The sequence below is a fragment of the Giraffa tippelskirchi genome, chromosome 3 (genome assembly GCF_054371585.1).
Source record: "Giraffa tippelskirchi isolate mGirTip1 chromosome 3, T2T-mGirTip1v1.2.pri, whole genome shotgun sequence".
Classification (NCBI taxonomy): Eukaryota; Metazoa; Chordata; class Mammalia; order Artiodactyla; family Giraffidae; genus Giraffa; species Giraffa tippelskirchi.
Genome location: NC_137277.1, coordinates 77,122,593 through 77,134,892, shown reverse-complemented (window position 1 = coordinate 77,134,892; position 12,300 = coordinate 77,122,593). Strand labels below are relative to the sequence as shown.

At 38.2% G+C, this 12,300-nt stretch overlaps 1 protein-coding gene across 11 annotated transcripts in view; it reads left to right on the top strand.

The window, feature by feature from the left end:
- Nucleotides 1-12,300, top strand: part of ITPRID2 (ITPR interacting domain containing 2) — a 116,851-nt gene that overhangs the window by 75,136 nt on the left and 29,415 nt on the right. For 4 of the 11 annotated variants that reach the window (XM_081581019.1, XM_081581017.1, XM_081581010.1 and 1 more), the window contains 9 exons: nucleotides 1,369-1,509; nucleotides 1,998-2,243; nucleotides 2,596-2,641; nucleotides 5,554-5,603; nucleotides 6,462-6,518; nucleotides 8,760-8,799; nucleotides 8,885-8,983; nucleotides 10,189-10,397; nucleotides 11,281-11,981. In XM_081581019.1, coding sequence (XP_081437145.1) covers nucleotides 2,033-2,243; nucleotides 2,596-2,641; nucleotides 5,554-5,603; nucleotides 6,462-6,518; nucleotides 8,760-8,799; nucleotides 8,885-8,983; nucleotides 10,189-10,397; nucleotides 11,281-11,981 — 1,413 coding nt within the window. In that variant the 5' untranslated portion in view covers nucleotides 1,369-1,509; nucleotides 1,998-2,032. Of the gene's footprint in view, nucleotides 1-1,368; nucleotides 1,510-1,726; nucleotides 2,244-2,595; nucleotides 2,642-5,553; nucleotides 5,604-6,461; nucleotides 6,519-8,759; nucleotides 8,800-8,884; nucleotides 8,984-10,188; nucleotides 10,398-11,280; nucleotides 11,982-12,300 lie in introns of those variants that run through there. The other 7 variants (XM_081581020.1, XM_081581013.1, XM_081581016.1 and 4 more) reach the window with 3 other exon arrangements.

Genomic DNA, 12,300 nt, shown 5'->3' with positions numbered 1-12,300 from the left:
TTTTGGCCGTGCCATGCATCATGTTGGATCTTAGCTCCCCAATCAGAGATGGAACTAATGGCCCCTGCTCTGGAAGCCCAGAATCTTAATCACTGGACCGCCAGGGAGGTCCTGGTGGGTGGGTTTTTAAATATAAAATGTGGTTCATTATCCTCAAAAATTCTTTGTTGTTTCAAAGTATTTAAACAAAAAAACTAAAGATAATAGGCCATAGAGATACAACATAGAGTCAAGTATTTTATCCATTTGACTGTCCCTTCTGAGGAATGTGAAGCATAGAAAATTTACCTTGAGAACTCAGTGTTCCTCATGGGATAGGCATTCTACTAAAAGTGTAAAAGACGCCAGAAGAATATAGAATAGTGTTCTTTGGTCTCTCCCTTTACAGGCTGCCTGGAAAGCCAGACATACCCTTAGAAGCCAGTCATATTATTTACTGCACAAGTTCAGTCCCAAAATAAATGAGACAGACATTCAGTTACATACCAGGGAACTGTGGAAAAGATGTGACCAGAGGTGGTGGAAAGATGTAGTCCAGGAAAATTTCTGACTTGGCTGGATCTTGAAGATCATGGAGGTATTGGATAGAAAGAAAAGGAATGAACTGAGAGGCTAGGATAGAGTCAGCAACAGCATGTGGCAGTGACGGAGCTGAGTAAGTTGGGGTCCCTCTGGGCCCTGAATGAAACTGAAGACAGCAAGGTTTGTTCTCTGTGACTTCTGAACCAGCCCTTTCAGTACCTTCTCTCCAGGTACCATCCACACTGGCTCGCCCGCTCACCTTTCCTACAGGCAGCTAGACTCTGGCCTATTTTGCAGGGCAATTCAACTGTTAGCTTTAGTTTGCTATAGGACTCGAAAAGGAAAGTTTTTGAGATTCAAAGAGAAGATTAATAGTGAAATTACAAGGCAGTGAGATACCAGTACTCCTGTTCTAGTTTCCCCTCATATTTTACAGTAGAAGGCCCAGAATGATACCGTGATGACTCTGGAAAGCTAGTCTGGATCTTGGATATGATGCTGATTAGTATTTTATAGTCTTTCTGCTAGTAAGAGTTTAAAAACAACAAAAGGAAATGCTCAAACTCATTTTAAAAATAGTTCCAAACCTTGACATCATTTGTATCTGGTAGCACCCAAATTCAAATATTTCTACTTTCCCCAGCCGTTTCTCACTCTATTTTCCTTCACCTCTTTATGTCCAATTTCAACGTGGAACTTCCTGCTTAAATCATTCTTAATTCAATTTCATACATAACACAGCCACGTTAAATAGCTTTCTTAAGCATAAAGTAGCACTCCACAAAGTCTAGCCTTTTCCTGTTTAGACATTTTGACAAATAACAATTATGTGCCTCTTTCTCCTAGCTTTCTCCACAATTCCTTGTACACAATTCTTCGGACTCCTAGAAGAGTAACTTTCAGCGAGCCCAAGCAGACACTTGTTTTGACCCGGTGAAGAAGGGCGTTCAAGGAAACTTGGCCTTTCCACATTCCTTCTCCTTTAGGGTGAGAGGAGAACTTGAGTGAAAGCGAAGACTATTAACCTACAAACAGGCGAAAACGCCGCGGTGTGGGGTGCAGGGAGGGGGTTCGGGGGCGGGTCTCCCCGGGTTCGGGGGCGGGTCTCTCCGCTCGGTGCTCGTCGCGCCCCGCCCCGCGCGCCCCCGGCCGGAAGGGGGCGGGGCGCGCTGACGCGCGGCTGCCGGCCAGGCCCCTGGGCGTCAGGCGGAGGCGGGGGCGGTGGAGCCGGGAAGGGGGCTGGCCGGCGCTCGGCTCCCAGCCGCGCTCGCTCGGGCCACTCGCGCTCCCGCGCCGCTCCCGGCCGGCTTCATGTGAAGCGCTGGCCCCCCGCCCCCTCCCTCCCCTTCCTTCCCTCCCTCCCTCCCGTCCCCTCCTCCTCCGCCCGCGCCCGCTCCCGCTCCCCGGGGCCCCCAGCCCGGCGGGGCGCTGACAGCTAGGGGCGGGGGTCCCTGCCGCTGCCGCGTCTCTCACAGGCTCCGGCTGGGGCTGCGGAGCCCCCAGTGTGGCCATGGACCGGCCCCTGGTGGCGTCGGCGGAGGCGGAGGAGGAACTGGAGTGGCAAGTGGCGAGTCGCAGGAGGAAGGCCTGGGCCAAGTGCCGCGGCTCCTGGCAGGCGTCGGAGACGGAGGACCTGTCCACAGAAGCGACGACGCAGGACGAGGACGAGGACGAGGAGGACGACCTCCCCGGGACGAAGCTGCCGGCCGCCGCGGGGAGAGGTCCGTGCGTGCGGCCGGGCAGTGGCGGGCGGGGAGCTCGGGGAAGTGCGGGCTGGCGGAGGAAAGTCTCGTGCGCCTTGGGCGACTGCTCTGAGTTCTGGAAGACGTCCTGGGTTCCAGGCAGGGGTAGAGGGGACACTTTCGACCTTTAAACGCGCGCGCTTGGCAAGGCGTCTCCAGCGTCAACACAGACACCCCGGTGCCATCATTTCTCTTCAGGTGGTCACTGCGACGTGTGGCTTAGGCTGCATTTTGTCCCCAGTAAGATTCTCCCTGGGGGTATCCAGGGTGACCCCGCGGTCGGAGTTCCCCTGGAGTCGGTAACGAGTTGTCCCCTTGCTCTGTCCCGCAGGAAACGTGCCCAACGAGAAGATCGCGATATGGCTCAAGGACTGCCGGTGAGTCCTCGCTCGAGTCCTGGGGGAGATCCGCTCAGCTGGGACGCCCGGGCTGAGTGACTCGGGCCGCCGTCCCTGTGGGTCCCGTGAACCTCATAAGCTCTGAACCGGAAAGTAAGCCGGCGGATAGCTTCCTCCTTTAAACGATTAGAAATGGAAGTGCTGTGACCGCCGATTATTTGGTGACCATGTTGACTTTACAGTTGTTAGGACTTCAGTTCCGGAGCGTGATGTTAGTTAGCATCAGAGAACAGAACCTAAAACAGATAATCATGCCATGTTATTATGCTGGCCCGTTTTTATTTGAAAGGCTTGTCACATTTCACATAGTATTTTATTTTGCATTTATTTTAACATCTGTACATCTGGCATAGAGTCATTTCCCTTTCAAATGTGTTTTAAATGAGTTTAATTTACTTAACTGCATTAACTGGGCTTTAACTTGATGCTGGTGCCTTAATTCTGTTTGGAGAGCTATTAAAACTAGCTAATTTTGTTCTAGTTTACACCTTGGACGTGGATTTGTCAGATGGCCCTGGAATTCACAGAAGGGAAATAGAGCTTTGAAGACATTCAGGCTACATAAATCAGTTTAATTACATGCTTTGATAGCTGGTAGAGAAATGTACCAGAAATGTTTGATAAAGTTACAGAGGAGATCGATCATATCTTACTACAGTAAAATGTGCCTGTTTCATATTTTAATTATTTTTCCAACTTATTTGCTACTTACAAAATCTCCTGTGAAGAATGTAGGCTTTTTAACTTTTGTTAAGGTGATTGCTTCTGTATATATTTTTTGCCATCTCAATTTGGGCTTTTCTTCACCTTTTGTCCAAGTACCAGAGTTTGGGAAGTCTTTTTTGGGGGGAGGAGAGAGAACTGATTCTTATATATGCCAGTTTGTTTTTCTTCCCTAAAGACACAAAATACTGGCCACTGCTCTGTTGGTATCCTGTTTTGGTGAATTGCTTGGAGCCTTGCTGAACACTCCATTATTGAACTCCTTTTATTCTGGGTGTCACAGACCCTTCTGAAATATGAGATATATGGACCTTCTATCTAAAGATACACACAAAAATGTTTAAGAGCAAGAGAAGAATCATGTTTTTATGACGTATAGGAATTAAGATTGTGTAAGAGATCACATCAGGCAGACAATAAGTGCATCATGGGCAAATGTTAACATTCACCAGGACACGTGATCTCTGAAAATTCCTGAAGTTTTGTTGCTAATCTTGATTTATGTAGGCAGATTCTAAATTCTCTTGCTTCTTCCCTCATGGATTTCTTTCATCAGTTTGTTTCTTGTTCCCTACTGTTGCACCTATTCTGTACAAAAGGGACATTCATTTGTACTCTGGAAAGCTAGAACAAACAGTCTTTTACTGTGAGTTTTAATCATCACAGATTTGACTGTAGGGTATATGTGACTGTATTGTTTTTTTTTTTTTCCCTATAACAATTTAGGATCCTTCCTAGAATCAGGCAATTGTCTACTTTGTATATTATGTACAAGTGATTTAAAGACAGCATATTCCCCCATGATAGGTTCTCAAGTAATCTTTATTTTCTTATTGCTTTCTATATCCTGAATAAAGATACCTTGTTGTTTTTCCTTAAAGGGAGTCTTTATTTTAAAAATCACACCGCCCCCCACCACTGGCTAAGTGGAAACACATTGCTTGAATAAAGTAGCATCTAAGAAGAGATAGAGTTTTTGATAAGATTTGTAAGACAGCAATTATGAGAGTGAGAGACTTGTTTCTGAAGGAGAATGCCAGTTATAGTCTGCTCATTTGCCATTTTCTGTTGGTGCCCAGGCCAGTAGAGATATCTGCAGAAGGAGTAATGCAGTGTTTTGTCCTACACAAGAAGCCATCGTGGAAGAGGAATGACTTTTTTTGAAGGCATAAAGTATAGTTTTTTAAAATATGTGCAAAAATTTAGAGATTTTTATGGTCACCGCTTATTCTTTTAGATTTCAAAAACACTAATTTTTAAAGAATTGCCATTGCTTGTATATTTGTTTGTAGAAACTTTTAATGTTGGCATTTCAGTAATATTTTTTGAAACTGATATTTTTATGATTGATCCCATGTCCGGTGTGAATTTATAACAGGTACAACTTGTTACTGACAAAAGACTTATAACACAAAGTGGAACTTTTATAATAAAATAATCTGTTTCTTTAGTTTTGAGAAAGAGATAAAAAATATTTTGCATTTAAAAGACTTGTTGGAACAATAAGAATGTGAAAGAATTTTAGTAATAGCTAATTCTTAAGATAGATTCTCAAGCCAACTTTTTAGGAATCTTTTCAGAGTTAAATGAAGAATATATGTATTTTTTTCAGTTTAAAAGCATAAAGTAAATTCCAAACTTCTCTACTGTATCAGAAAAGATAGTAGTTGGGGTATGGGAGGCACTGAGTGGTGCTCTAAAATGCTAGATGAGATTTAAGAAAACTGTTGAGCCTTATTTCTAACTAGACTCTGACTTTTTAATTTTATTGAGATAAAGATTTGTTTTCTTTTAATTCTGTTTTCTGTTTCTAGAGAAGGGATTGAGAGGAGCAGACATTTTCTTAATGCCTACTGTCATTCTCTTTTTTTCCTGTTTTTGTAAAGAAAATGCCAATTCATATCATTTGTAATTGCCATTCTTGCTCTTAATTGCTGGCAGATCAGACATGTGATTAAATCATTCCTGGTGAGCTGACTTGATGATAGGTATTTGCTTGGTAGCGTATTACTTATGTAATCCACTTGCATTCCATGTGTGTTTGGGAGAAATGTTAAACTGTGATTAGAAGCCTGCTTAGCTATAACCCTTTAAAGTGTCGGGCTGTGCAGTGGCAGCTCTCCAGACAGCTTTTTAAGACTAAAGTTGATATGTTTATGTGATTTCAGTACCCCTTTGGGAGCCTCACTGGATGAGCAAAGCAGTAGTACACTCAAGGGTAAGAGAAAGTTGCCTTTCTAAATCTGTTCTTTATGAGGGTCCTACTTTATTGTAGGAGTGAAAGTGAATGTGTGTGCATGTATATATAAATTATAAAAGTGATGTTCATGTTTATAAAATATGCAGTTCTAAGATAAAAGCCAAAAGGGAGAAACCTCGTCATGAACCATAAAAACTGTGATGAGTTGAAACAAATTACTAAGCCTTTGCACAATGTGAAACTCATTTTTTTTTTTATTGTTCAGTTAGATATTATAAAGACTAATTAAATACAGAAATGTGATATGTAAACATAGGGAAAATATATATTGAGTGAATTAGGTCATCTTTAGTGTAGCATTTCTTTGCTTACATGAACTGATATTGCCACACCTGAAATTTTACCACCTGTGCAAGATGGAATTCTAAAGTTCAAAGTACAATAAGAATGTGCAGGTAGTGGCAAGGTATATAAAAAATATTTACAGTATCAGGAAAATCTAGCTTGAGCTCCCAACTTAACATAAGGGGGTAAAAGAAATGACTGTACCGGAATCTGGTTTTTAGTGAAACTGTTGCGTAAGTTACATTATCTAATTGAACATCTTACAGGCTTATTAAGTATAAAATAGCTAGTAGATTGGAGCTTCTAACAATTTTATCTGGTTGCAAATGATGGTTTCCTTCACAGTAAAGTGAAAACTTGTGTCTTCTTCCTGAAATTATAAGGAGAGTCACTTACGAGTACATTCATGTCTGAAATGCTTTACTGTTTCTTATATTTTGCTTGATCAGTTTGTTTAATTTAAAACAATGATTTTATGTTGGGGTCGGGAAGAACAGAATACTGGGATGAATCTTCTGATGTTTCTTTCAGGTGTGCTTGTGAGAAATGGGGGAAGTTTTGAAGATGATTTGTCATTGGGAGCTGAAGGTATGTTTGGAAAAACTGTATTTTCATATAGTTTTAGAATTAAAAAAAAAGAGAAAGTGACATGTTTTCAGATTTATGATCCTCAGAGTTAAAGTTCTTGAAACTTTTACAGACACATTTTACAGAAACTTTTATGTGTTAATCTAGTGAGAGCCTTTCGGAGACCTGTAGAAATGGCTCTGGAAAACCATTGTGAAATACTCAAAGGTCTTCATTGGACTTTAATGCTCTAAAGGAACTGTTTGGGGGCAAATAATGGTGATATAACTGAGGGAAGACTTGTCCCGCAAAAGGAAGCTTAAATATTTATATGTGAGAAAATTGCAGTGAAATTTATTTTAATGTGAGGTATACAGCTGCAGCTTGTCTTTTTTTTGCATTCAAGTGTCTCCTGTCTTTCCTCGCTTTCTCTTTTTCCAGATTTTCGAAGATTAAAGGACAAAGACAAATTAGAGTTACTAGAATTTAATTAGAAATCATTATACTGATGTCTGTTCAAAGCTGCATTAGGATTTTAAAAGTGTATTGTGCTATGTTTAAATTTTCACAGATTTTCTTTTCCTGCGGATTCATAATAAAGCTTTCCACAATGTAAAGTTAAGAATTTTTTTTATTGTTTTATTGGTATTTTGAAATTATTGGTTACTGTATAGCTGGGTTATTAATGAGTGCTTTTCATAAAAAAAGAATTAAGGATTTTATTAAATCTTTTTGAATTGTAAGTTGATGTATAGTGAATTTACCCACTGAATTTAATATTCTTGATCTCTTGCTGTTTGAAGCCAATCTGTGTGATAGATTACTTCTTAAGAGCCATCTAACACTGAAAACTCTAGAATATATGAATATGTTAGTTTTTATATTTCTGTTAATATCCTTTTCAGGAATAAACTCTATAAAATAAACTGTAAAGCTTAAACTTACTGCTCCCTAATCAGTATAGTTGAATATACTGTTAACCCCTTATTAAAATGCATTTCCAATGTTATTGTAAATAGCACTTTTAATAACTACCTTAGTAGCTTCACAATATGGAATTTTTTTAAGACTTCGTTTTTTTTTTAAAACAGTTCTTTTCACAGAAAAATTGAGGGGAAGGTACGGAGATATCCCATATGCTTTCTGCCCTACATATGCATAGCTTCCCTATTGTCAATATCCCCCACCAGACTAGTACATTTGTTACAGTTGATGAACCTAGAATAAGGCATCATAATTAACCAAAATCCATAGCTTACACTTGGTCTTGTACATTCTATGGGTTTAGACAAATGTGTAATGACATTTATCCATCATTATGATATCATATAATGTATTTTTCACTACCCTAAAACTCTGCGCTCTGCCTGTTCATCCATGTTGAATGATTTTATTGGAAGCCAGATCCAAAAAGGAAGTCTCAGAGAAAAGTGGAGTTATTATGTTGTTCTACTGAAAATTGCTTCAAGATTATTGTCATTCATTCAGTAAATATTTGTTGAATGCTATGTGTTAGACACATTTCTGTTGGATAAGAAATTGCCATGGCTCTGCAGATCAGAAATGAAAAAAGGAAAAAGTCTGGTGTGCTGGAAAAAGATATACTTTTAATAATTTCATTCTTTATATTTGTCCATAAAATTTAAATGCAGTAAATTTAACTTACTCTAGACTTAAACATTAATAGCATTTATTTGTTTAGAACTTGTAAGTCTAGGATAAACTTGAAAGGCAACTTTTATAGGAAAACATATGTTGAAATGAGAAGAAATTTTCAAAGTAGATGTGTGAAAAATTGGCTGTAACTGGAGTGAATTATTAGCCTTAAAAAAGCCATGTTAGGAATAGATATTGCAACACTGAAATAATGCTAACTCATGTTCTTACTTCTTAGGTATTCTTTATTAACAGTTTTAAAATTTAGTAATTAGAACCACATATACCACATACCTTCTTACTACTTATTTCAAACTGTTAAATTTAATTGGTTATTTATATGTCTTTTAATCTTAAACATTCGGTGGAAGTAGTTTTATGTTGCTAACAAACAAAACCAAAAACACCCTCCACAAGCCACTGATTCTGTTCTTACCTATCTCTATATTATCTTTAATGACACAGATTTAATGTGCCAGGACAAGAGTTTGGTATATTAGACATTTAGCAATAATAATGTGGCCAATTTGCTTTTTAAGTGGTTTTATCACAGTAGTTATTATCTTGCTAACAGTTGTGCTTTCCATTTATTCCTTTTACCTTTAGCGAACCACCTCCATGAAATTGATGCTCAAATTGATAATTGGTATGTAGCTGTTTGTTTTTTTTCCTTTCTAAACATTAGGAATATTTGTGGAGGTAAAATTTATATAATCTACTTTTGTTTATAGCAGTAATATTTTGGCCAAAGAGAGAAGACTACAGTTTCATCAGAAGGGGAGAAGTATGAATTCCACTGGATCTGGGAAAAGTAGTGGGACAGTCTCAAGGTACCGTATTCTGAGCTTATACTGCAGTTACATTGTGTTGTAGATGACCTAATCTGATCACTTTTTCAGCCTTGGATTTGGCTTGACAGTATGAAGTCAAAAGGAATTCAGAGTGTTTCATAGATGAACATAACTGACAGAAGTGTCTTTTTTTTTAAACTAAGATTAAGTAAAAGTTAACAAATCATGTTAATAATATTGCTGGAATCCATAATGAGTATTTTGAGCCCTATGAGAGAGGAACTCCATAGTGGAATAATTTCTACTTCCAAAATTTTCCATTCTGTTAGAGTCTTCAGTTACTCTGATATAAATATCAGAATAAATCTTTCCGCTTTAAAGCTTGATATTTAAGCATAGATTTATCTTCATATAAAACCAAAGATCTTTAAAATATAAAAATAAGCAAATATGGATGCATAAGCAACCAGTTTAAACTATTGTCCAAATTATTGTTTTGAAATTTGAACATTTTCTCCGAAACAAATTGAAATTTCCTTCTACTCACGTTCTGTCTCTAACATACCTGATTTCTCCAGTGAGTCTCAGCTTGGATTATCACTGGCATGAGAGATAAGGGTTAAAAAATGTTCAGTTCCCGATAGAATTAGAGCAGGAATTGACCCATGTGTAATCCAAACTCTCCTTACTTGACTCCTCCTGCTTCCTGGGTGCAAGTGGTTAGAAAAAAGTTGAAAGTAAGCTCCTCCCTCACTTTTCTGAGATCAGTTGTTACCTGTATTGCCTCTTTTAGGACAGCGAAAGATAGCAGAAAAACTCAAGTTCTGCAGGGTGTCCCTTGGTACCAAAGTTGTACCAAGTTCCTAGTTCATTTCCGAGTTTCGTTTTTTCTTTAATCTGTTTACTCTTTATCATCCCTCATCTGTCCTCTAACTGTTGAGCTGCTTTACTGGACATCTTTTAAAATGACAAAAATAATAAGGTGAGGAATCAGATAGTTTCTTTACTGAGGGTGTTCTTAGGACTTAGCTCTTTTTCTCAAAACTTAACAGCTTGAAAGAACAGACCCCTTTTAAGGGTTATTTATCGTATCTGGTGCATAATGTATAAAGATGCTGAAATAAATAATGGTTTAAAGAGTAGAAGGGGTACAGGATCTTTTCACAGGAAAGTAGGGATGTGAATTCATTTATAATGTGACGTGGGCTATAAACTTACTTTACATCTTGATGTTTCCTTTTCAGTGTTTCCGAGTTGTTGGAACTTTATGAGGAAGACCCTGAAGAAATTCTTTATAATCTTGGATTTGGACGAGATGAACCAGATATTGCTTCTAAAATTCCTTCCAGATTTTTTAATTCATCATCATTTGCCAGAGGAATAGATATTAAAGTATTTCTGAGTGCACAAATGCAACGGATGGAAGTAGAAAATCCAAATTACGCTTTAACAAGTAAGGTTTTTAAATGTTAGCATATTATTTTTAAAATTATGGCATCTACACAGCAAGATGGTCTTGTTTTTAAAACCTTACTAATTTCTAGCAATAATTGTGGAAATTTAATTATTGAGGCTAACACACTAGCTGTTTGCTTATTCTAAATTTTTATTATTCTATTTATAGAAGTTAATTTACTATCCCCCCACGCCATTCTCCACTTAAGTGTTACATTGGAGAATGTAACTTACCTGTGGAACCTTACACATATCTCCAGATTTCTTTTGTTCCAAAAGGCAATAAATAAAGCAGAGGCCTTTTACTATTAATTGAAGTCAGTCACTTTCAGATGCTTTTCCTATAAATCTGTAAAGGTATGGCTAATTTGATGATTTTTCACATTAAATCTTCTGCTTATTTTTTTTTTCTTTTGTCTGTTGACCAGAAATCCCCAACAGTGAGAACCTAGGTGGTCCTTGGATTAGTTTTAAGAGATCTGTAAATCCAAGCCCCCTCCCATTAGGTATAAAATATATACTTATATATACTTAACATTTGGAAGAGTTCAAGACCTAAAAAGAGAATCACAGCTATAGATCAATAGCAGTCCTGTCTATATATTATTCCGTGTTGTCATTATGCTTTGTCCTTCCTTCTGATTTTTTAAAACGTAAATTCTAGTACCTAAGAGTGAAAAATCTTTCTCCCTCTCCACAGTAAATAATAGAGGTTTTAAGTGTTAGGTAAAGAAAAAAATCTGGTTTCCTAATCTTTGTGATCTAAGTAGTTCAGTTATTGAAATTCTCAACCATAATAATGGTTTAATTAATAATATGTGTATATATACACATGTAAACATAAATATATATGTAATTTATTTATTTATTTACTTTTGTAGGCCGTTTTCGTCAAATTGAAGTGCTTACTACTGTGGCCAATGCATTTTCTTCTTTATATTCCCAAGTCTCTGGGACTCCCCTGCAGAGAATTGGAAGTATGTCCTCAGTGACCTCTAACAAGGAGACAGACTCGCCTCCACCTTTAACCCGAAGTAACACTGCAAATCGCTTAATGAAAACACTATCAAAACTAAATTTATGTGTTGAAAAAACAGAGAAAGGAGAAAGTAGTACTCCTTCCCTGGCAGTTGACAAAGGAAAGATCGTAAATGTTTCAGTGATGGAAGAAAGTGGCAATAAAAATGATCAGAAGTCTCAAAAAATTGTGAAGAAGAAAGAGTCATCTTCTATGTTGGCTACAGTTAAAGAAGAAGTATCAGGTAGTTCAGCAGCTTTTATGGAGAATTCTGACATTGAGGGGCTTTCTGGTGAAGCAAATAGTAATTTTAACCATGAAGCTGAAAGTGGACAAAGTAAAGAAACTCAAAGTCAAGAGAATAAACTGGATGAGGAATCTGGTATTATAGAAACTGATTTAGGTAGTGATTTCAACACGTCCAGTCACAGTGAGCTGGAAAATAGCGGAGAGCTGAAAAATGTCCCTTTGTCCACACCTGAAAAAGAGCCATGTGCACCGTTGATGATCCCATCCATAAGAAATATAATGGCACAGCAGAAGGACTCCTTTGAAATGGAAGAGGTAGGTAGAAAATTACTGAGGACTGTTTCAAACAGTGAGTTAGGAAAAAAAGTGCCCCAAAATGTTCTTAAAATGAAAAGTGGTGAATGGATGTATACTAGAAAAAATTATCTTGATTTTGACTTTTCAGGTTTTTTGTTTCACAAACCAAGAAGTCACCGGACTGGGTGGTGTCAGTATAATGGCTCCTCTAGATCTTCTATCACCATTGTTTTCCTTTCTGAGTTTAACATTTTGATGCTGTGAGAATGCCCTGAGAGAGTATATTCAAACTCAGATCAATATTGCATAATAGTTAAAGATAACAGGCTTTGAAGTC